Source organism: Cinclus cinclus, chromosome 14 (genome assembly GCF_963662255.1).
Source record: "Cinclus cinclus chromosome 14, bCinCin1.1, whole genome shotgun sequence".
NCBI classification, from domain to species: domain Eukaryota; kingdom Metazoa; phylum Chordata; class Aves; order Passeriformes; family Cinclidae; genus Cinclus; species Cinclus cinclus.
Window position 1 is genome coordinate 17311911 of NC_085059.1, and position 26118 is coordinate 17338028.

Sequence of the window (26118 nt, forward strand, 5' to 3'; positions counted from 1 at the left end):
GCCTTAGAAAAAAAAATAAAGCACAAAAAAACAGAAGGAAACAAAAGCAAGCCCCCACCGCCTCCCACCCCCCACCAAAAAAAAAAAAAAGTGGATTTTTTTTAATCAACATACAATAAATATATCTCCCAGGTATTTGGGATGGACAACTCGAATCAACACCTTGCATTTGTGGATTGTTAATTTCAGTATTTGCAAGGATGGTGATTTTTGTTTTGTTTAAAAATCTGCAGTTATTGTAAGATCCTTCTTTATTTCTTTTTTATTTTTAAAAAGGCCTGAGTAAAAAGTTCCACTCTGGGACTTGTATCAGATTCTCTCTGAAGCAGAATTCAACCTCTTCATTAATAAAATTCTTCAAGGCAATTCTTTCACATGGGGGGAACAATCATGCCAGATATAGCTGTTGGAAGGAAAGGGAGTGGGGAGAGAAAGAGAGGGAGAAGTTAATTTTCTGCATTATTAAGCAACTTTTAAAATCCTCAGAGCTTTAAACATTTACTAGTAATGTAGTCAGATGTACTTTGAGTTCAATTTATATATATCACTCATAAGAGACAACTATGTACACAAAAATCATGAGAAGTTTCCTTCTGACTGGAAAATGATTCAAATTGCAGGTGACTTTGCTGAAATTACTGATTTTCTTGTAGAAAAAGTATCCTTCCTCATATCAGTGTCACACCCCAACTTATTTTTTCCGCTTTTAGTTTCAAAATCCCCAAATGCTGAGGAAGCTTCAACTGGACCCAGCCATTGCCACACATTCTATTACTCTTTTAAAAGCAAAGCAGGTGTTTGCACCAAATTAGGGACAACAGCTGGAGTCCCACTGGCATGGCCCTGGAGGAGAGTCCCTGCAGTGTCACTCTGGCACGGGTCCTTCCCCTGTGCCAGTCCTCTCAAAGGTCAGTGTTCACCCCTGGGACTGGTGTATGCATTTCCACGTGCTCAGAAAAGGACTTAAGCTCTCAAATCCAATTTTGAAATTGAAATATGTGCTTAACTCCTGGGTTAGCAGGCCAGCATCTTTCTTATTCCACTTGTAGCAGACACCACCAACTTCACCAAGTGAGTCATAGGTGAATGTTCATTTAGGATGTTTACTCTTTTGCTGGCTAAGTTGAATCATCAGCATTTCTTTATTATACTTCCTATCTCATTTTCTATGAAACCACCACCTCTCTTAGCAGACAGACATTCACGAAAAGTCAACAGGGACAGTTTTGCACAGAAGTTGACCCCCAGCTCGATCTCTCTCTATTTACAGGGGACTCAGATCAGGCACCCCAAGCATCCCAGTGACACACTGTGAGCAGGCACATCATTACAGGGGGCAGTCATGGAAGTTTATGATGGAAACTGTGAAAACAACGAGTCTCTAAAATGCCAGTTGTACATTTATTTGCCAAAAGGTGGAAAACAGATTCGCATTCAGGTTGGCGGCGCTTCCCATGTGCGCATGATTTAAATGCTGCCTGCCATTCCAGACATCTGGACATGTAATTTCTTAAGGAAGGATTCAACCCCGTGACTGGTGCTGATTCATTGTGCTTTAATTACAGCTGCAATTATTTGATAAGAACAGAGCCAAAGTAAAAGACTCACAGATTTGGGGTTGGAGGGGGAGAGGAGGGAAATGTTTTCTCCACAAACACCACCATATGTGCAAGAATTACAAGTCTAATCAGCAAGGGGAGAATAGCTCGAGTAAACTGCACTGATTAAATGAAATAAAATGAGGGGAGAAGGAGAGAATGCAAAACACATCCAACATGTTTGCAACAGGCCACCCTCAGAGGTGGCACACTGCAACAGCATTTCAATTATTGGAATTTATCGTGTGGAATCATGCACTGATTGTGTCCCTCCACATAAGGGTTCTTCAAGGAGCTGAGAGTGAGGATAAAAGGGATAGAAAGGTGAGTTAAGTTGCTTTAAGTCCTATGGGAAGACACTTAGGTGAGAAGCATAAAGGACACTTCAGGACAAGGTGTTGCTTTCCTTTAGAAAAAGTATCTTTTCTTCAGAAAATGTCAAGATACTAATCCAACACTCAGTCTAAAAGATTCATCAGAAGCAAATCAATTTCACCAATAATTGGTCAAGAACTGCGTCTCTTGGGACAGGACAGCTGTCTATCCTGGGCAGGAGCCCAAAAAAAGGTGAGATAATTGCAATTCCTGCCTTCATGATTTAGATATTTCCCTGTGGTTACAGATCAGCCACTCACCTTTTGCCGTTGGAAACAATTGGCACAGAGGCAGATCTTAGCTCCTTTTTTCAAAGCATTATTGTTTTTGAAGAGCTCTGAAATTCTGAATTAAATTACAAGGTAAATGATATCTTTTCTGCCTAAAAGCTTTGATATTTCCATTCTTTCCAAGTCTTCATTTAGATCACACCACTTTTATTCCATAAGTGCTACATCTAGTCATGCAAATTCTCCCAGCTGTAGCCTGTTATTGATCCTGAAAACAGAGATATCAGTGGGAAACAGTGTAGGTATGAGATCACACCACCTCCAAAAAGGGAGGGCAGAGAATAGAAAAGCTCCCACCAATGGCCTTTTTTTCTTCTATCATATACTAATTTGTATTTGCTGCCAGCAAATTACAGAAATAATGTATTTGGGGTTTTACAAAATTGCATGGCAAAGAGAACAACAGATAAGCCTGGCTGCTGTTTTAGTGAGTTCTGCTGATATCTGAGCTACATAAGGAAAGCTTGATTGCTTTCTGATGTATCCAGAAGCCCAAGAGAGATAAGACTGCCCCCTTATACATGGTTGTTTATTTAAGCATTAAGGCACAACAGGCCGTGCATCTCTGAGTGATTATTACAAGCCTCAGGTGGTGTCAGGAGGCACGGGACCAAAGGCTGTGTGTCTTTAACTCACCAAGAAGTTCAGTGATGACCTAGAAATGAACCATCTCTTGGTGTCTCGTTCCTATTATGAAAACTGAATTGCTAAACAAAAATTAGGGGGAGTGCTCCGATCTGTGTGGTTTCTGGGCATTGCAGATGTGGAGGTGACACAATGAGGAGACAATCAGACAGCTCCAGTTGTGTCCAGTGCTCTCGGCTCGTTCCATAATTGCTTTTCATAACTGAGTACATGGAATCTGGGAATTCTGTGTCATGTGAAAGGAGAAACAGTGCCTGAAAAAGCTTTCTCCTGTTACTTGTTTCTTCTTTTCATCCACAACAAGAAGATGGGACAAGGTGCAGAGAGGAAAAAACATTAACATGTTCAAAAGCTTTTTTTTTTTTTTTTTTAGATGGGTAATATTGTTAGCTGTTGCTTTTAAAACTTGAAGCATGTCAGCACTGCCAATTCTTTTAAATGTTCAAACCCAAATATCCTAAATGCTGTACTTCACCTGAAAATTTCATTTTGTCTTATTCCTGACACAATTTGTATTTCTAACAAAGTCTTAAGTGAAGGCACCCAAGTTCCGCTTATTGGTTCCTAGTAAATTTACAGTTTCTGCACAGTTTTTCTGAGAGTGTGTGTGCACATTGAAGTATTCCTCCTCCCAGTTCACCAGTGTAATATGCACTGAGGACAATGCTTTCCATGAGGCACAATAGATCCAAGCTTTTATGCATGAATTTATTCCATTCTGCTTGCATATAGATTTGTTTTTTTTTTTTTTTGGTCACTAATGGTGCTATCAGCATTTTGTCTTCAAGTCCAGTGTTCCTCTTTCCAGAGGCTGAGTGACATGTGGAGTTTGTGCAACCATTCTGCCCTGCACACCTCCTTCTGAACCTGGCTTAAAAAAGGACAGATTTTATTCCTCACTCGATGCCCTTTGGATAATTTGCACAAGCTCATGGAAAGAAAACAGATCTCAGGTCTGGAGGAAGCACAATACACACCATGAAATATTTCCCACCTCTGGCAGCTGGAGGCAGCTGGCTGCATCTGCTTAAGGAAACCCCTGGATCTAAGCAAGCATGAAAATGCCTCTCTCAGCACAGTGATGTGCAGTGAGGGAATCACACGGGGAGGTTTAGGCACAGTGCTGTAAAACAGACTCAGCCAAACAATGAGATGGGCAGTGCTGGGCTTTGCAGCACCCTCAGTTTGACAAGCTTTTGTCTGTTACTGCCTCACCTGCAACAACCCTGCAAATGGATTTAGATACTAATGCTGGAGAACTTGTCATGAGAAGGGAAAGGATACAGAAAAGGAGCAGCCCCTTGATAGCAACAGTTCAATAGGCTTTCCAAAAGGCCCTGCACCATTTCTGGAATTAATTGGCACAGGGGTACATTAATCAGTGGAAACTAATGTTTGCCCTGGTGCGAGTGGAAGTGGAAAGCGCTGCTGTTAGTTTGTAATGCATCTCCTGCTTATGAAAGGCAACGTTTGTGCCAAGCTCTGTAGCAGTCTATTTGCTCTCAGTAGGATTTCTGCACAAGTGTACTGTGACAAAGGACAAAAAGGAAGGGAAGATTGAGTGACGTACTTCAGGAGAAGGCCAGCCCCTGGAGAGACCCTGCAGTGGAGTACTTGCTAGAGTCCACAAAAGACTGGTCTGATAAAGGACGACAACAGGGAATAAGAGAGGAAAGAAAGAAAAAGGACGGTATTAGTAAACTGAAATATTTCTTGTGTTTATCAAAACAGTAGGTCCGTGCTTTAAAAGACACAGCCTCTCAATTCAGCAGGATTAGTTGGGTTAGAGATAGGGTGGTTGCCAAACACCTGCAGGGTACAAGGTGGGCTGGGGGTGGAGTCCAGTTACTCTCTACAGGAGGAAACTTTAGCACAGAGCCCACCAGGGACCCCCCAGTGCCTTCTCTCCCCTGGGGCAGCTCGGAGTGCTCCGAGGCACCGCGAGCCCACGGTTGGGAGCAGCCTCCTCGTGTGCAGCCTGGGTTCCACCTACCTTGCAGGCTATTGCCATTGGTGCTGGTGCAGGTGGGAGGGGGGGAGGTCTGGGGTCTCACGACAGGCGCAAACGCACTCTTCTGCTTCACTGCTGAGACCATGTTGGCTGGTGAGAAGGAGAAAATCCCAGAGGAACTGCTACAGTTGGAGGGGAGGCTAGTGGAGGAGGCCATTGTCGGACTTGATGGCACAACTAGAGGAGAGAAAGACCCCAAAAAGGCATTCCTTAGCACTCAATAATAGCACGTTGCAGAATTAAGAGAATTCTCATCCTTGGATGCTATTGATTTTTTTAGGGCTGAACTGAGTGCTCAAAATGTAAATGTGCTACATAGGAAGTTCTTTAAACACAGATTTAAACCATTATTTTCCTTTAAACCATTATTTTACTATATGGTACAATAAATATCTTTGGTTCATGTATTTGCCATCAAGCTTTTAAACAAATTTCTTTTAATGAAAATAAAGCTAACTACTTTAATATTCAGAAAGCACTGAATATTCACTAATATTCAGACGGCACAGTTTCCCTTCTTATCCAAAAACAGCAACAACAACAAAAAAAAAAAAAAAGCCAAAAGTGGCATCCCATACTTCTATTCTTTGTCCTGTTTAGAAACTGCTTGGATACACAAGTGAGCTGTGAATAATTACATATTATAGAGTAAAATTCTGATCATCTGGGCTTTGAATTATTATTTTATTTGCATTTATGTAGATAAAAATCACCCTATTTAAGTTCTTATTTGAGAATCTGATATCATATTTGTTAACACTGAGGAAATCAATTAATGGAAATTAAATGTTCAAAGTTTCACAGTCTGACAGATACAATCTTAGTCTGAAGTCAGTCTGTGTCTGGAAGTACTTGCTAAGGGAGAGCAATCAAAGCACCTAAATTGAATTGCTACTATACAGCAATTAGTTTATTGATTTAATTAAGAATGCCACCTTTTAATTTTCAGGTCATGATTGAAGCATTTTCTGATTCAATGGATTAGACATTAGCAGAATGACAGATCAACCAAGAAAACCTCCCAAAATATAAATAGAATAGAGAACCAGGGCTAGGAAGTGAAGCGCTATTCTAAAGAGGACTTCGTTCATAAATATGAAATAATACACTGCCATCGTATTTTAAATGCATTACTGGCATCTGCTTCCAAGAGGAGATGTCTCATCAATCATGTTATATTATGAATTCAGAGTGTGCAGATTCTGTGACAGTAAATCCAACTTAATAAGTAAGGTACTTTGTAACATTACATGTTACATTATTATTAGAGTACAAAAATAATCACTGGTTAGCAATTCCCAGGTTATAAGCACTAGTTATGTGGGTAAATAATTTGTTCTAAATTTGCAGCAGAGAAGAAGCCTTGGAGTTAATTATTTTAGTCAGAGCTCCTATCCCCTTTTTTATTCTGATGCAATTCAAAATAATTCATTGCTGCTGTTATACCATTAACTTCAGATTTGCTGTGTAAACCTTGGTACCTTCAGCAGCTGGTTTGTCCTGTCCGTGCTACAGTCCCAGCCTATAAATCTATTTATATGTCCAGACCTTCCATCCTGATTCTGCTGTCAGCTTTTTGCAGATGTCCGTGGAATCCTTTATGCTTCATGAGCAATGTCAGAGGAATTGGGCAGGTCCTGCTCATTTAATTTCTCATGTGTCCAGGGACTACTGAGCTCAGCTACACAAGAGGTTCATAGGCCTTTACCAATAGAAATGTGTTTATATTTACACATGTTACCAACCCTTCAATATCAAAATGCAGAAAGTTAGTCCTGCACATAAATATTTCCATGACTGGGGCTGTAGACCATCAGCTCTTCCCACCATGGGATGTGTGATTTGTATGACTCACATTTTTGTGGCATTCACTGTACTGACACTAAAATACAAAATCTAAAAGCCTTTGTCATGTTTTACTGACTCAGTGAAGTCAAAGTAATACTGCTTAAAAGCAGTGGAATATAAACAATCAAGCTTAGGCCCAGTAATTTGTAAACTTTATAAAGATAATGAAAATATTATTTGCTCAGAAGTTGAGGACAGTGTTTCTTATTAGAGAATAAGGTATTTATGAAATATCAGACTAAATAATGAGAGACTATTCTTTGTAAGCTCTTTTAATACTCCATAATAATAATAATAATAATAATAATAATAATAATAAATAGTAATATGAAAACAGAGAGGAGAATTTCTGGCAACACTAAGGTCTTCAAAGCGCATCAAAGATCAGCGCCTTGGAGACCAAAGACCAAGTTTTATTTCAAGTGCTCAAAATAAAAAATAAATATTGAGCCTCGGTGAAATTCTACCGCCTCATTCTAATGAAAATATGCAAGATACAGAAAAGACATAAAATACTCACTGGCATAGGGAGAATTGGCAGCAGATCCATTCAGGAAGGTTGGAGAACCACCTAAATTTGACATTCCAGCATTCCCATAGCCATTCATGCTTGTTGTGACAGAGTTGTAGTTTGTCTGCTGCGGGGTGGTGCTTGGCACGTAGCCGTGAGGTGACACACTGCTGGAGTTGCGAGTGAAACCTTGTGTGGGGAGGGAACACAGGCAGAAATTGGAATTAGCCCCACAACAGCTTCCTACACAAACCAAGGGGGAGCTCAGTCCAGCCAGGGAGTACAGAGAGGGGCAGGACTGACCCCCAGCACCACCAGGTACCCCTGGGACTGGGACTGGGACTGGGTACCCCTGGGACTGGGACCCCTCCCTGCCCAGGCTGCTGCTGGAGGAGGGAGGCTGGAGCCTGCAGAGCTCCCCAGGCAATCCATGGATGCCCTGGAGCGAAGATCAGCACAGGGTGTTAGAGGAACACACACTCTGAAAGGGCTGCTTGTAGGAAATGGAGTAAACATGACCTACATTTCCAGAGCGAGCAGTCCAGAGCCACCCAAGGTATGTTAAAAGATTGTTGTTAACTCTTTTCTGATGTCACTGTCATTTAGCACACCTCAGATGCTCGCTGCACACTTCAGGAAATGTAGTGTATTTCTCCAGCTTGTGGGATATCCTTTGTCTTTTTTGCCTTGGTCTCATCATTATGTTGGTGGAAAATGAGCATCAAATTTGACAGCAAGTTAAAATTTGAATCTCTACCTAATTCTGGAAATGATGTTTTAGGAAACTCATATCCAAATTTCATAAGGAATTATTAGTTTCTAGAAGCACAGAAATACAAAATATGCATCTTCACTCCTAGAAGAAAAATCACCAATTTTTCTTCCTAACACAGAGCATAAAATATTTCAATCTAAAAATATTTTTGTATTTTTTTAGTGTAATGCAAAATTTTTTTTCTCCTCTTCTAGAAACAGCCTCATCCTAAGACTTTCTCATTCCAATGTATTTTTAAGTTAGATAATATATAGAACTGAGCAAAGGAGAGGGCAAAATGAGAAGGGCTTTTACAAAAATGTTATTCACTTATGTTTTTTATTTTTAACTGTGGGACTTAAACCAATACTGATTTTATACAAAGTGAAAACCACTTTATTTTAAAAACTGAACAAGCTCTGAAAATGTTTTTCGAATTTTTAAATATTTGTATTCTTTTCTATTTGTAAAATTTATGAAAGTCTCAAACTCAGGAAAAAAACACAGTTCCAAATACTCTATCTCTTGCAAAACAAACCCAAATTAAATAGATAAACATTGAAGGAATAACTTCATGTTATAAAGAAGCACTACATGAGGCACAGACTTAGAGATCATCCACACTCAGGAAAATATATAAGCAAGTACTTAATGTTAAGTACATGCTGTAGTAGATTAAAATTAGTGGGATTTGAACACAAACACAAGTGTTACGCTGGGCAGAATAAAAAGCTATTTAGGGACACGCAAAAATGCTTTTCCTGAGTTAGGACAGCCTCATCCTGCATCGTTCCAAAGGTCTGGGATGGGCTGCCCAGCCCTGCTCCCAGTCCTGAGCCATCCCTCTGCCACTGCCCCGCACGTTCCCCTGACTCCTATCAGAAAAGATCCATAGAGAGGGGAAGATGAGTCTTCTCCTGACCCTGGTTGGTGGCTTGGGAGGCTTCGGAGACATTGACAGCGAGCTGGCCACTGAAGGAATTCACTCCCATCATTCCCGCGTGGACCGAGGTGTTGGCGAGGGCGGGGAGCTGGTTGTGGTTGCGGGGGACGCTGTAGAGCGCTTCGGCGATGTCCGCAGCTCTTTTCAGGATTATTTCCTACAGGATAAGGAAAAGAAAAAAAAAACAAAAAACAAACCATAGAAGAGTTACCAAAGAGACTCTGACAAGGCTTTTCTTACAGACCGAATGAAGCCGTTCCCTGTCGAAAGGCTAAAAGGAGATGTTTTCTTTCTAGACCAGCTGGCTGACAGAGAGCTCAAGCTTATAGGAACTTGCTGGTAAATCCTGACATCTGTGGTAAGAGAGTTGGAAATCTCGGTCCCAGTGGGCACACTTTGTATCAAAAGACCAACTGGCAGGATGGGGCTGGAGCCTGGACTTGCTCCACCTTAGAGCTCTCTTTAGGCAAAGAGGGAAAATTTGCTGGTGGCAAGACATAATGTACAACATCATTCATGTTATATAGGATCTGGTGAAAGTGGGCAGATGCCTCCATAGTGATTTTACAAACACTAAATTCATACCCTTTCAAAAAGAAAACAAGCAAACTAAACCCCACTCCAGCTATGGCATCGCCCCCTACATTTATTCTTGCCTCCCATGGTAGCATCATATCCCTTTAGCCCCTGATCTATCTATACATCTAAGAAATAGCCATGATATAGAATTGCTGAAGTAGAATGCATTTACCTGGTTATTATGTGGCATACCATAGAGTGCTTCTACTAAATCAGCAGCCCTCTTAAGTATTACTTCCTGTCAATATAAAAACAGAAGCATTCTGCTGAGTTCAATAAACTCCTTGTGGGGAAAACAAATATCAGAATCTTTTATTCTCTTCTATTAGGTACATGATGTTTTGTAGTGTTTTTTTCTTCTTTTTTTCCTCTCGCCAGGTAAACCTTAATTGTAACAACTCTCAGCAACCACTGAATGGTGTTAAATCACTGGTTCATCCTATTCACACACACGCTTAATCAAGTCAAAAGGTGAGAATCATTGGTGCTGCAAAATAAAATACATCACTCAATTGTCTCTACCATCTGCACTATAAACCACTCATGGGTTTATTGCAGAATACAATCCCGAGGTCATTTACTAGATTACTGCAATCAATGTCATTCAGAGAATGTTATGAATCCCTTCAATGTGTTTATTTTATCCTTAATTGCATGCTGCAGGAATTGTGACCTTACCCAGCAGGCCACATTCAGAAGATACCCAATCAGTCTTGTGCTACTGGTAATGTCACCCTTTGGCTTCTCCAGTTTGTGTCCTGGTCCAAGGGGTCAGGGCAGGATCCACATGCACGGAATGATGCCCAAGAGGAAAACACAAGCAGTGTGTGAGAGAACGGCCCAGGACCATGCAGTGTTTCCTGGAAAAATTCCCTGCATCTACAGCAGACTTTAAACAGTCTGAGATTCAGTTCACCATTTTGCACAATTTTTTTCTCCCCTTAATTTTCGTATTTGCTCTTTTTCATTTAATATTTCTTAGGGTATTTTCTACCAGTATTCAAGTAGCAATACCATTTCCTGTGTTCTTATATTTTACAGCATCCTGATGATAATCCTGATAGAAAATACAAAAATGCATTGTAGAATTAACCCAGAAGATTTTTTTCCTTCTTATTTCATGGCATCTTTCAAAGCAGATTCCCAAATGCCCAATCAAAATTGGTCAAGAGCATCCTTTGAGTAAAACAATGCATTTTTGTAGTTCCCAGCCCCTAAGTACTGCTCTCGTATTCTAACATGACGCTATTCACCATGGCATATTTCTGCAAGTAGCTTACAAAAATAGTACCAGTTCTAAGCATTTTACAGTTTTCTACAAAGTTAAACTTTTAAACTTAAAATATTTTACACAATAGCCATATTTTATACCAAAAAGAAACAGTAATGCTCAATTTTCATATACTGTAGACTCTGATCAGAAAATAGAGATATAATTGCGTTCATTTTGCTGTCACCATAACCTCTTCAAAAATCCTTGAACAACTCTTCAAATGACAAGCTTTTAGATGCATATTAGCATTTTTTTCAATTTTAAATTCTCTATAATATAAGATAAAATAGTTGTCATACTGCAGTAACTACTTATGACATATATAATGTCCTAAATTCAAAAATGAGATGGAGGATTTTTGTTCTCCCAGTAAACATTTAGGCTCGCCTTCTGCTGCACACACCCCTGTCTCAGAACACACATTTAGATTTCCACATATGAAGTGAGATGTAATACATAATTGATGGATTTTTAAACCACTACATTTGAAACAGATTCTGAGGAGTTAAGTTGCTACAGCCTTTTTCTGTTGGTGAGTTTTGTTTGTTTGCTTGATTTTTAAGATTGGCGTTGATTTTCTGATGCAATTGTTGATTTGGGGTGGTGTTTTTTGTTTTTATGACCAGAGCAGTGAGCAGTATAATCACGGACAGACAGACACAAACAGCATCCAGGTACAAACAATCCTCGTTCATCACTAAACTGAGGTGCCCTTTTTGCCTCACACTGAAGATACAAACTAGAGAAGAACAGAGACATTACTGAAAAAATGTTCTCTTTTGTAGTCCATTATTTTAGATGGAAAATTACTGCACAGGTGTTTGACTTTGCAAACCAGGATTTATTTCACTTCAGTAGAAATTGTTTGCAGTATATATTTCACTGATGGAAAATTAGAATGTGATACAGAGCCCACAAACTGCTTCGGTATATTGTTAACCTAAGCTGTCATTATGCCAAATTACTAAAAAAAAGAAAGTTTAAATAGTCATTTCTGCTCTACCTGACTAATCATAGTTATTTATATAATGCTGAGCTAAAAACCTTGGAGTGCATCTAAAAAGAGATTGAAAACCGTGTTAAAAATGAGGTAATTACATAGAGTCTTACTGCTGCTCTCCCTCATATCAAATATATTTCAGTTCTTAAACAGTGGAAGTTTTTTGATGCCATATCATATTGCATGTAAATAAAACTAATTGTCATGATGGTTTATTGAAACATTCTTGACAAGTACCATTCAATTTTCTTAGCTAGTCAATGGTTGGATTTTTTTCCAACATTTTCAGAGTCTATAAATTTGAGTTTCATACTTTCTCTAACAATATTTTCACACAAGAAAAGCACTTCTTGTTTACGACATTTTCAGATCATACAAAATAGATGTTACAGAAAACCCCTCCTGTGTCAAATAGTGGTAGCTTCTATTCCAGAGCTGATGGTACTTCTAAGAGACACAAACCAGCTTTAAAACTACACAATAAAGTGATGCTATAGACAGGCTCAAGTTATTAACTTCTTGTTTTCTGAATGCATCTTAAACCTTTTGCAGCTCTGCCTAAATTACAATAGGAGCTGCTCCACATACAAAGGAGCCCCCGAAGTCCTCTATGAGTTAGAGCAGCAGACCTTGCAAGGTGCTTGGATTGCGGTGACCAGAAAATTGTTCTCACCTCCGTGTCATTACGCTCACAGTGAAGCAGCCCCCGAGCATGTTTGTGTTCGGGATCTAATATATTGCCTTTCAATCAGAGCTGAGAGCCACTGAACACATAGACAGAACATGACGAGCAGGTCAGGAAAGCAATAAAGATTTTACAGAGCTGTCCAAGGTGCTAAATTTACTCAATAATGGGTTTGGCACCATAGTGTTAACCTCTCATTTACTACCAGTTTGAGGGACTAAATTGAAGTAGCTGACTTCATTTACCTTGAAATGTATATTTTATGACATTATGTAAGTAGATTGAAAGGGCACTGCAGTTTTAACAATTTAAAGGCTAGAGCATGTTTAAGATGAAGCTTGAATATTTATCGGATATTGCACTTAAACTATATTGTATATTAAAATGCATTGATTAAATTTGTAAAAGGTATTATAAAAAAGGACAGCTAGTATAAGAGATCTATGTCTTTTAAAATCCAATTGATACTGCACGTTACCTCTGTGATGGTAACAGATAAACAGACAGAGGGGAGGACAGAGCAGCAGACAGAGCAAAAAGTGAGTGAAACACACATTCTATAAAAAAGAAATCTCGGCATAAGCTCAAGGTCTGTTATTCCAGATATTCTTTCGTTCACAGAAATTTTTCTTTGCCTTCATCTCCAAAGCCTAGATTTTCATAGCAGTAAGCGGGCATCACGCAAGGTCCTTCCAATTGAATATGCAAGTGGAAATATTTCCTGAGAGAGACAGAGTTTGACTAAAGCTAATATCTAATTTATGGAGGCATTTGTCAAGGAAGACCCACTTTTCTATTAATGCTAAAAGTCTGACAGCTTTTGGTTTAGAAAAAAGGACTTAGCAGCATTTAGCTAGACCTAAGTGAGGGTCGTCCTTTTTTGCATTTTGTTTCAAATGAGAATAATTTTATTTCTCTAAAAATCACAGATAAGCAAATATTGAGAAAAGGAAATATTACTTTAGTAACTAAATATGATACGTCAGAACTCTGCACTCCATGAAGCTGCACAGCAAAAATCTGTGGTCTGTTTTTATTCCAAACTAAAGCTCATTTTCTACTGAGGGATTTTTACTTTTTTTAATTTTTGAAACAGGCTCAAAATTAAATATTTTGATCAAATTTTCCTCCTGAAGATAATAAGGAGTGTCTACATACCCAAAAGTAATAAAGTCTATTGCAACTTTGCATATCCCAAAACTACTGTAGAAAAAAATATTATAAATTGTACTGGAATAACTGTACTTTCAAAGCACAAAGACTGAAATTCAAACTGAATCCACTTCTGATGGACTGTACCTCGAACACTACAGCACCTCTGCATGTTTTGTTGGAGGCATGCATTGGTTTCAGAAGGATTTCATTAAGAACATGAAACTTGCATTTCAAGTTTTATCATGATGAAAACACTTTGTGTCAAGATTTATCATGACAAACACATTTTTTTGTTAGCTTTAAAAAAGACTGGCTATTTCTTCTCGTAACATCTGCTTATTTTTTATTCAGAATCTTGTGAAAAAAGACCCACTCTATATCCCAAAAGGGCTGTGAGTCTGGTGAGATAAAGGGTATCTAGAGTTGCACTGAGTTGTTCAGTTTAAGTAACTAAATTAGATAATGTTCAAGGTACTCGTTAAACCAAAATGAATTTTGTCAAGAAGAAGCTGACCACAATATATAACACTCAGCAGCCACATATTGTATTATTGAGACCACCAAAGGATTTATGAACTCATGGAGGGCGTGGGGGAGAAGCTGTTCCAGCATCCTCTGAGGCATTTATCTTATGTGTTGTCTGGATATCATATCACCTTCTAATGCTCTTTAGCATTGTAATACAAGAGAGAGCTCATTCATCTTCTGAGAGGGTACTTAGGGATGATGATGTCATTCATACTTCCTTGACTCTCATGTCTGACCTCCTGCCTCTGCTTTCTAACTTCCTACTCTCATGGCTACTTGCAAGAAAAAAATCTCCTCTGCAGACTCAAAATGCTCAACATCAGACTCCAGTTCACTTCTTCACCTTGGAAAGGTCACATTCTGAAATTTCTAGTCAAAATCACAGTAATCTGTGCTCAAACTTTCCCTTTGGGCTTTCAGTTGGTGAAACAATAATTGTGATAGTTAAGGACATGGGTTAGGAGTAAGTTTTAAACATACACTTGAAATTTGTGTATGCATTATATTTTAAAAGATAAAATTGTGGACACCTCTTTCAAATGTAAAGGCAAAACCAAGAGAGACATTTACAAGAATTCCAAAGATCTAAAATGCCAGACATTGAGCTTGGTACGCAACAGCTTCAGCCTGTCCAGAACCTCCCATCCCTCCACATCAACAGTGAGCACTGCATTATTGTATCATTTTCTGTAATTATAGCTTTATAAAGACTCATAAAAGCCATTCAAAATGTAAAGATCCTCTGTTTACCGTAAGGCTGAGGGAACTGTGCCAGCCTAATGGGAAGCATAAAATAACAGGGCCATTTCTCTAAAAAGATACTTGTACTCACACCAAGCTGAAAACTTTTCCAACAAACAACTGAATGGTTTCCATATATTATGACTGAATCATACCAAAGAAGTGAGTGCCATATAGATACCACAAAGACAAGAATGCCAAGTGGGAGAGAAAGCAAACATCTCACTTGAGGGGCAAAAAAATTCTTCAGCTTACCACTGCCTACAGCATGGAAGTGCACTGAATTTCAATGGCAACTTCCCAGAAAATAGGTGTACATTGGGAGCTAGAACCTTGGTCTTTCCAAGCCACTGTTGTCTCATCAGCCTCCACCCAATCTGAAAATCATAACCTAAATGTACAGCACTAAAAACAGTCATGCATAACCTTACCACCTGCTCCACAATGAGCCAGCCTTATAAATAAAATATAGGAAGGCTCTATGAGGCAGCAGAAAGAACAAACACTGAAGTGCAAATGGGAGCAGGCATTTAGCCATAAACATTGAGAATTGATGATTAAAACTCCTCTTAACCACAAAGCAGATAAATGCATACAGGAGAAACACACCCTATCCAAACAGGCTTCTTTGCAAATCCTGCTGACAAAAGAAAGAACAAAATTATGATGATCACCTGAAAGTCTGCCCTTGCAAGTCTCCCATCTTACACCTATTAACCTCCTGGAAATATGGTGTAGTTAAACACTAAAAAAAATATCAGCCTCCTTTTTGAATCCACATCACTCATGCTGGTGGTTCCATTTCCATAAATGATGGGCACATAACAACAACAGAATTAGTAGCTAACACATATGTGTTCTTCATCTAGATACAGGGTGGCATGGAATAAACCACCATTAATATTGTTGGTTTGGAGTAACTCTTTGAATAAACTGTCATTTGAGAGTCTGGATGCTCCCACCATATTATCATCAACTGAAGCACCTGGCAAGTCATTTGGAGGGTTTTGTTGCTAAAAGCTCTGGACTTGTCTGCTAATGTTGGGTGTATAAGGAAAGGGAGAAGAGTGGGTATAGGAGAGCAGATAAGCAGAACTAAAATCACTCTGCTGAAACTTAAATCATCTCCTTTTAGGACTTTAGGGACAACAGTGATGTCATGAGATTAAGGAGTTTTTAGGTTTGGGGGCTTTTTGTTTTTTGTTTTGTATATGTAAGATTTTCTGATAGTTCTTCCTCTTGCTGGTATTAACAATCCATTATAGGAAGAATAAAAAGGGGGGAAAAAGAGAGTTATTGTTCAAAATCTTCTCCTGACTATTTTGTACCCATATATTTTTTGGAAGTTGTCAACATTCTCTTATGGAAGAAGGTTTTGAATGATTTGAAGGGTCTGGACTTATATAAACTTTCAAAGAATCTGGGAAAATTAACAGAGACACTGAATTCTGACACTGTCATTTGAAGACGCTGCATAGGCTGGTTTAGAAGCTTTATTCTATGGATCATATTATTGTGTCCATTAAAAAAATTCCCTAGAATATTGGGGATTAAAAAGATTGCCTGTGGCTTGTGATTTTGTGTATGGCACAATGCAGGTATAAAATTATGTTTCTGTAAGAGTGAAAAACTTTCCTTGGCAAATGGACATGCTGGTATCTATTTTCTGTGATATGTATATACAAAAAATTTCCAAATACAGGTCAAGTCCTAACACTTTTAAACTGATCTCACATTAGGTCAAACTAGACTGTATTGGGTGGCTTAATTCACTTGGCTGCAATTAAATCTATAGAGAAATATGCTTGGTAATTAATGGTAAAAAAATCCTGCTGAGGTAAATCAGAGGAGCTGTACAGCAATTAAAGTGTTAATTTATATATGTGTTTTGTCCATTTTATTTTCACAGTTCATTTTATGTGTTTATGCATATAAATACCTAAATATCGAAATATGCCAAATTAGCTCTTTTCTATCAAAAAAACCCCACAAGTGTTCAAGCATATTAAATTAAATAATCACCCATGCTTTCCTTTAATGAAGGAGAAAAAAACCCCAACAAACTAAGCCAAATCAAACAAAAAACCCCAGCCTATCATTAAGATCTGTGAAACTTTCCTGGACTGGATGCTTCAGGTGGGAAGCATGAGCAATTAGAAATTGAGAGTTCAGGTTACTTTTAATAGCAGAAGGAAACTGAAAAATAAGACATATTGAAATTCTGACCTACAATAATATTCCACTTTGTTCTGTGGAGAGTGGATGCATAAAAATGTTGAAATAGAAACTGGAATAATGTTGGTGGGTTTTAGTATGACAGCTAAAGCACTGCTCAGTCATAACCCCTACAAATGACTACTCTCACTTCCATTTTATCATCAGCATAATTAAAAGGAATCTCTTGAAAGGGGCATTCTCATTACAGCCAAGGACCACTTCAGACCCCATTGAAATGAAAACACAGACCATAGATTAGGTGCAGATACAAGTGGTCATTTCTAGGGAAGCATAAAATACCAAATGTGTAACAACCACATTTTATATGTTCAAAAGAATCACAGTACTTTATTGTACAGAGAGATTTGGCTCAGAAAGACAACTTCAACAAAGTGGCTCCTATCAGATATTCTAAAAAAATCTTCAACTTCCTTGTCAGAAACAAAAGTTATTTTGTTTCTTGTATTATTGTTTTTAATTTACAGTCCTATATTTCAGATGAAATTATGCAAAGCAAGTATAAATGTTGAATAACTACGAATTTAAGAGATTTATCCATCATTTCATAGAGGTAAAAATCTATTTCTGTGTACAGATCCAGAAAGCAAAAGCAGGCACAGCATTTTACATGATGTAGGGCTCCTTTTTCAGTGTCGAGGGAAAAGTATTACCATTGTCACTACACAAATATATTTTATAGAATTGCTTCAAAATACTGATTTTTCAAAATGCATCAATATTTCTGTAGCTTTTTTGATCAACAGTACCTCAGCACTCACGCCAGTTTATAGCTGAATAATGAAAGAAAATCCAAATTATTAAATTATGAGTACTATTTATTTCCTGTTTATTGAAAAATACTTTTAAACACATTTTATTTATGTGAAGATCACATTTGGAAAAATTAGGCACCTCTATTCTGTCAAATGTTTGGTCTTCAAGATGCTATGAGCAGATGAAATGATGAATCCAGCATTATTAGTGAAGACATACTAAAGAACAAAATCAACAAACTTCAATTTCTGTATCTTGGACTGCCCAAAATACAGCAACAAAAAATGTGAAATACATGTGGCTCTGCTTTAAAAATACTTCTGTGTCTTTCTTTCATTCTCCTCTCAGCAAATGCATCATTTGTTATCTGTAGTCACAAATGTATTCCAAAATATTCTTTAAAATAAATCCAAAATGCATTTCCGTGTCTGCACAAGTAGGTTGAGATTGTGCTATTGTACTTAGAGGACATTCCAGTCCAGTTGAGTTATATCACCATAAGTTACATGATTGACTTTTACAGCAGAAAGAAAAGGTTGTACTCAAACAACTGTTATTGCCTCAATGGAAAAAAAAAAAAAATCAATGAATGTAAAATGAACAAGAGATTTTGTCCAAGTTGCAGTTAATACTACTGAAGAGCTATGGATATTAAAAGGTCAACAAATAAATTAGTCCAAGTGTTATGAAATGAATGATTTGGCTTATAATTGTATTGAGTGCAAATTGTTCACTGCCTATTAGACCAGGTAATTTTTAACCATGGTGCCTCAATTACTGTTCCATAAGCAATAATACAGTTGTAAGAGCCACCGGTTCGATCGGGTGACCTGAGAGACACTCCAGGACAGCTGCCTTTGCTATGATGGATCACTGAGCCTGATCTCCAAATGGTGCCAAACCTTCCCTTCCTGGGAGGGGATCTCATAAAAGAAACATTACTGCTTGATTCATTTTACCAAAATGCTTGAGTTTTCTAGCGTCAGCAGCTGGGCATAGATTGTGAGGCTCTGTATTTCTTAGAAGAATTACGACAAGAGGCATCCTATTGCTTCCAGCACTCTCTGCTAAATGGCATCGTGATGGTTTGGAGGATGCTTTTTCTGCTACTCAACTGGGCTGTGCTGTGAGAAATACACAGCAATCATATTTTACATCACCACGTAAACCACCATGTCGCACCTAAACCTAGGCCAGAAATGGGAACTCTAGGTGAGATTATAGACATTAATTCACACTTCTGCAATGCCCTGCATTCAGAGATCTCAAAGAGCCACTTTAATGGGAGCAAATTAAACTTCACAACACACTTTCTAGGAAAGCATGCTCTCTCCCCCATCTTCATTGGAGACAGCCTTGAAGTGCAGCTGTTTGTGAAGTTACAGTGGGCTGTGGTTACAACCAAGGCAAGTTTTTTAGGGTGAGGTAATATCTTTTATCTGAGACACTGATACAGGCCAGAAAAGGTACAGTGAGCACACAGGAAGCAAGGATGGGTACCCAAAACCCTTTTTTATTCCAGTATACCAGTCAGTCTGAGGTATAACCACTCCCTACAAATCTTGACAGCCCTAAAAAGGGAAAAGGAATCAATCTGATATTGCTTTCATGCTATGAAGCAGCACCCATGGCAGCAGCTGTGTTTCCCCATTGCTCCTTGGGGCAGGGGGTTCTCTGTGAGCCAGGGCTCAAAATAAGGCAATAAAGGGCTCACCAGGCTTCCCAGAAGACAGGGCCTTAAGGGATTGTTACCAGGCTGTAACCACACAGATCTGCTCTCTTTTTATTCATATATAAAATAAACTGAAGACGTAAATGCAAATCCTGAATTATCAAATAATCTGCACAGGAGAAACCACAAAAATAAAAACCTAACTAGAACAGATTGTACCCCATACAACCAAATCCTGTTTATATTGCCACTCAACTATATTTTTTATAAAACACTACATTCAAACAGTCTGTTGGGAGGGTGGTTTTCCATTTCATCTCCCCCTTGAACAAAAAAGTGCCACATGACTGGAGTCTGAATTTCCATTTCACCAGCATACAGTTGAACTGAATATTATTTGGCACAATACAGTGTACAACTGAGCCACTAAATGGCTGATTTACTAAATTATTATTAGATGAGCTCTTGCTGTTCCAAGTGAAAGTGCAGTCACTGTCTCTCTTCATGGTGTGTTCAAATTGTTCTGTGTTTAAATATTCAGCATGAGGCTAATGTGAACTGATGAACTGAGACTACAAACGTTCACTTTCAATGCAGACAGGGAGTCAGAGATGCAACATATCATGTGGCCTGCGGAGGTGAGGATGATTTATGTTTAAGGATGCTGCTGCCTATTTCCATCAATATAAGATATTCTTAATTAGCTTTGTGCTTGATCCAGGAGTCTGGAAATGTAGCTAGAAGCTAGAAAACAGCTCCAAAACTGAACATAGCTGTGTGGCTATGGAGGCATCAGAGTCCTGGTGAAGAGATACTTGAGCCTGGATCTCTGTCAATAAAGTGCATGAGCTGCCTCCACAGTTTCATTCTTTGATCACTTTAATATTTGAGCTGTAACTTAAAAGTATCACCTACAATTCCTATCTGAGCATCAGAAATCCTCTGTATGTAAAGGCCTGACCATGTTGTGTAATTCTATGACTTTCTGAGGTGAGCGGATATGGGCGAAAAGGAAAAATAGATATTTTTAAGAAAGGTTGAAGGAAAAAAGAAACAATTTCTTTACTGCCACCTGCTGGAGTTGACAATAACCCTTTGTCCCACGGAGAGAACAAGCTCCTTACTTGGAGGACAGTTATGGGGAGCATTTAAAATACTGTGATCCCAGACACTTACAGTAGATTAGAATTTTTTATTGGTGCTGTGTTGCCATAACAACATAAAGACAGCAGATGACTTAAGCTAAGCTTGCAAAGCAAAAGGCTGCTCATCTGGCAGTTAAAATGAATACAGTTCACTTCACAAGTTCCCCATATGGACCCTTAGTGTATGGTAATGAGGATACCATATGGTGGGAGAAAATGCACAGAGAACAATTGTGCTCCACTGGATGAGTGAAGTGAGCGGGAAGTTATGAGGAAACACAGGAGAGAGATTTGTGTGTGCGCTCTCTAACTCAAGGGCTTCTTTCAGAGGGGGGTTCTCTCTCTTCTTAACCCTGTTCTTAATATATACATGCATAGAAATGACAGAGAAACATATTGCACATTTTGCAACATCATTCATCATAAACTGTCAGCTGTGTTTGTAAATCAGCTTGGTAAGATCTTAGAAATTTGTAATTCTTAAAAGGTAAAAGTGCTAAGTTTTTAGACAAAGTGCAGGAAAATTTAAGCACTTCTGACAAGTAGAAACATTAGTGGTAATCATTTTTAAAATGCTTGCATCTTCCTGCCTGCATGTTTAGCTGTAAATAATGCCTCAATGAATAAAAGCTTTAGAAAAGGGGAGGGGAAGATGAAATGGAAAAAAAAAATATTTTCAAAAGGATAAAAAGTAATAGATGATCAGAACCGTGTGCATGCAAAATTCTGCTGTAAATGTACATATGCTATACAGTACACTGTACTAACCAGATCCCAAACCTGGTAAGACAGCTTGCTAAAGGCTGCAAAGTCAATTTTGTACTACACATGCTTCATAAAAGATGAATATAAATGCATTAGTTAGACACGGTGAGCTAAATTAGAAGGTCAGGCAGGGCTGGAAGGGCTGAAATATCACACAACCAATGACTGTAATTACTCTTTTTTTAAGTCTATTAAGTGGTGTTGTTCTATCAAGGCTCAGGGGTATAGGACATGAAGTACAAGATAAAGTAATGTGTATTTATTACTCCCACGGGATCAATTTACTAGATATTTTCAGCTCCATGGAGCAAAATACACAAATGCAGCCTTTGTTACTTTCTTCAAACTGTGGCTTTTTCCTTCAAAACCTGCTCCTCGAAAGGACTGTTTACCTGTTTGGTATCTTCCTGTCACCCTCAGTTAATTGTTATATTTAAAACCGAGAAGGATGAGGATACAGGAACAGAGAAATGTGGGGATCCCTCCTACAGGATGCTCAAACAAGTGGTTGGAGTTGCTCAGATGGAATGTGCAGACTAGAAAATCCAGTCCCAGGATGATTTTTACCCCAAGGCAAAGCAGAGAGCAGGAGCGGAGAATGGCGCAGAGCTCCTTGTCATCATGTTAGCCCTGATCTATTAAAAGTTTTGTCATAGATTCTAAATTACACCATCTGCTCTAATCATTTGCTGAGTAAATGCTGACCCAGTTATAAAGAAAGCTCAGTGAAATGTGTGTGCACACTGCTGACCTTCAGGAAGGAAAAGGGCTCCTTGCCAGCCCTGTGTGCTGGCTCTGCCCCTCAGCGAGCTGTGCCTCTGTCCCTTTGCTCTCTCTCCTTTCAGACTCTGAATATTCCCAGACACCCCTCTGACATCCACCACCCCATAAGGGTGACACTTTCACAGGTATCTCGCCATCTCAGAAGCTTTGATGCTCTCTCATTGAATATTTTCTATAGGACAAACAAAACATCAGACACCCTAAACAAGCTCCTCAACCACTTAATTAGGCACTCAAATTGTTAGGAAACTTCAAAACCCCAGCTGTTGAGGGTTCAATACCAACCTTAACTGTGGTCTCACATTCCTGTCAATTTTGCAGTAGAATGTAGAGCCCTCCAAGCACATCCCACGACCTCCTTGCTGTACAGATGAACTCTAATATATATACCCCCCTTTATATACCCCCCCCCTTCCTGCCCACACTTAGTATAAAAGTATTCTAATGATTCTCTTGTTACACTGGATGTGGAAAAAAGAATAGGTGTTTTCTTAGCTGAAAATTGCCAACCTAGGTTAAAATACAGTATATGTTGGGTTAGTAGATGACAATCCTTTCTGGAATTTCCATTGAGTCTGTCTGAAGCAGCGAACCTGAGCTGCATGGTCTTCATTGCTATTTTAACCTCTGCTACCAAGCCTGGGCCAACCACCCACGTTTAGAGACAACCTTTATTTGCAATATAAACAATACCCATGTCACAATAGATAAAGGGCAGATCTGTGAGATTTCCTATGGAAAAAGACAACTGCTCTTACCAGCCTGTGATTCCTAATAACCACGTGTCATCTATTAGTGTCCTAAACGAGGAGGTGGGCTACGTCTTGGGGGGGTTTAATGACTGACCAGAGAAAAGGAGCTGAAGGGAAGGAGGATTCTGGTTACCTGTGCTCTCAGCTCAGCAGGGAGGCCCCTGTGCACTAGAGAGAGAAGCTCCACTTTCATCTACATGAAGAGAAACCAGAAGTAAACGTCCCTTTCAGGAGGGATAAGGGGTCTCCTAGAGAGCACTGAGGGAACAGACTGGGAGGGAGAGGACGTCAGATCACAGAGGGGGTTGATGCAAAGACTTGCTTCTCAAACACAGAGTGAACAATCTTCTGCTTAATCTAAATACAAGTGATGAGTTGTAGGAGTGGTGAAAATGGCAAATAAAATCTAGGAAATTGCATATAAAGAGGAATCGTTGTTATTAAATCATTTAGGATGGATGTGTTTCAAATCTAGCTCACAGCTGAAGCTGTTTTACAGCTCTAGCTGTAGAGTTTTAACAAAATTGCAGAATTGCAATGTGTCTGCCAGGGATTTATTTTAAGGATTGCAGGGTAGTTACATGAATGAACCTTAATAGACTCAACATGTTGTTGTGATCTGAACCCTTCAGTGATCTCCAGTGCAGTTTATGTGCACAGGAACCAACAACACGAGTGCATTTGCGTGCACATGTGCAAACTCGAGATGGAAATGGGGCACACACACGTGCAGGGCTGTTCCCAGCTCCACACAGGCTCTCTGCACACTGCTCCTGCAGGACAATGACACCATTTCTCAACCTTAGCATCACAGTGCTCCTTTTCTCTTATCTCCAGAGATCTCTTGTTTCCTCTGATCTGCCTCCTGTCTGTATTAGAATTGAAAGACTACACTGCCCAGCACACTCCTGGTACTTGATCTCACTCCAAGCTTTGGGTGCTAATCCCACCATCTCTTGTCTCTTCTCCTGGTGCTCGTGGGTGTGGGGGTGTCTGTAGAGATATGCACCTCTCCTTGCAATATCCCTCCACTGGCTGCCTTCCCTGACCTGCTCGGGACAAGAAGGGAACAGGATTCTGGCTTAAGCTGGCTCCATAGCTCAGCTGCCAACATCAGCTCCCTCTCTTTTCTCCAGAAACTATATATTGCATTTCTACTTTAGGCACATCAGCTGTCAGTCTAGCAGCCCAAAGACCCTCATTTCCAGGTGCTCCCATTCTCCTTACTGTGGGAGGGCATTCTCAACTGGAATTTGCCTGTTGGAGCATTGGGAAGGAGAAACTACTTTTTAAAACTTGTCTTTTTGTTTTGGGTTTTTTTAAATTTTTTTTTTTTTCCTACTTACAGGAGATAGTTGGAACATTTCAAAATAATCATCCTGAGCATAAATATTGAGCACTTCTGAAAATACCGGTCCTAAACTTGTGGAGATCAAACTTTTCAAACAGCCTCAGTGGTTTTAGAAATGTTAATTCCTCAGATCTCAAGGGCAGAGCACGTGCTAACAGTTTATGGCCACAACAATTCTCCTTGACTGCAGGGATAAGTCAAGGTGCAGAATGCTCTTGATGGTCCATGGGAAGGGCAGCATGCCCTTATGAACACAAAAATGATAACCACTTCTATCTCTGGGAAGATCTCTAATTCATCAGTAATGTTTCAATGGAATAATGGCCACAAACCCTAGCAGCAATTAGAGAAATATGATTTGTTTTATTTATTTAATGCAAAGGCACAAGTTTTTTATGACCAGAAAGTGATGGTGTGCTGTCAGGACAAAGGGAGAAACAGAGGAAAGGATTTTGAGAGCTCTGAGGACTGCACTCCTCTCTGCTATTTCTCTCAAACATTTGTCCTCTCTGCCCGTGGTTCCACTGCGGGAGCCATATGGCTTCCAACACTTCTCTAAGTAGCCACTGAGAATTGTCTGTAGTGGAATAGTGCCAAAGCCCTTCCTGGTTTAATGACATGGGGAAGAGCACTGTGCAGAGCTCACCAGCACAGAGGCTCACGGTGTCCTTGATGATGATCCTGGAGCCAGCAAGTGATGCTGGGAATTGAACCATCAGTGCCTCAAATACAGAAGTCGACATGTGCCAACCCCTGCTGCATTCAGCCTCTGTGTGTGGCATAATAATAAGACTTGAACTTGAGGTCCAACCTTCAAGCTTGCACAGAAGGAATTACCCAAAGACAAAAAAGAAAAAAAATCCTCTTTTCATCCTGTATCCCTCTAAACTTGTGGAGTGTTACCAGTTTCTTCACTAAGTTTGTCCAGCCTTAAGTAACCTTTTTTTTTTCAGGCCATCACATCTTATCTCTGCAGACATAACCACAATTTCCCTTGATTTAAAGATCTGAAAAATTAGTTTAAAAAGTACTCCAAAGAAACACATGAAGCCAAGAGGGAATAGGAGGGGACTGATGACTCAGCGCTAACCCTCACTCTCAAACCTTATCCAGAAATACCTGCTAAATTTTGGAGTCACGATTTGGAACTAGGAGAAGCTTTCTTCTGCCTGATTACAGGGAGCAGGAATGCGTGGTACCAGTCTCAGGTCTCAGACCAAATGGGAAAGAGGAGGGTGCTCTGCCTGGAGGCTGCATTCCCACATTCCCACACCAGCACAAAGGGGCATTGCTGGGGACCCCCTCAGTGCCTCAGGAGTCAAAAGGGAGCCCAATTCCTGGGGAAGTTGGTGATGCACCACAATCCCTGGCCACGTAACTCTATTTGGAATTGCACCGTTTTATTTTACTCGAATTTCCTGATTTAAATGAAATCTATGGCCATCTACTAGCCAGCTAGAATGTTTGGTTTAGGGAAGTTTTGCAGCATCTCTTTTGGGCCTTGCAAATGCCTGGTGCATGGTGAAGGCTGGTTTCTTCTTTTCTGAGAAACTATTTTTCTCCAGAAGCACATTTGGCAGTAGAGGCAGGATAGAGGTGAAAAAAAAAGCGTCCCTACAGAAGGATGCTCTTTTCTTTGGAAAGGGTTGCACCTCTGGAGTGAAACTTGACAAGCCATGAAAGCTGTGTCCTGCTGCAAGTCTGTCCAAATGTTAGGGAAAGG

General features: G+C 39.5%; 1 protein-coding gene across 13 annotated transcripts in view; it reads right to left on the minus strand.

Moving 5' to 3' along the window:
- Positions 1-371: 371 nt before the first annotated feature.
- Positions 372-26118, minus strand: part of EBF1 (EBF transcription factor 1) — a 263620-nt gene continuing 237873 nt past the window's right edge. For 5 of the 13 annotated variants that reach the window (XM_062502531.1, XM_062502530.1, XM_062502529.1 and 2 more), the window contains 5 exons: positions 9727-9792; positions 8955-9132; positions 7288-7467; positions 4902-5096; positions 372-403 (listed from right to left, as the gene is read on the minus strand). In XM_062502531.1, the coding sequence (XP_062358515.1) occupies positions 372-403; positions 4902-5096; positions 7288-7467; positions 8955-9132; positions 9727-9792 (651 nt within the window). Of the gene's footprint in view, positions 404-4479; positions 4548-4901; positions 5097-7287; positions 7468-8954; positions 9133-9726; positions 9793-26118 lie in introns of those variants that run through there. The other 8 variants (XM_062502526.1, XM_062502525.1, XM_062502523.1 and 5 more) reach the window with 4 other exon arrangements.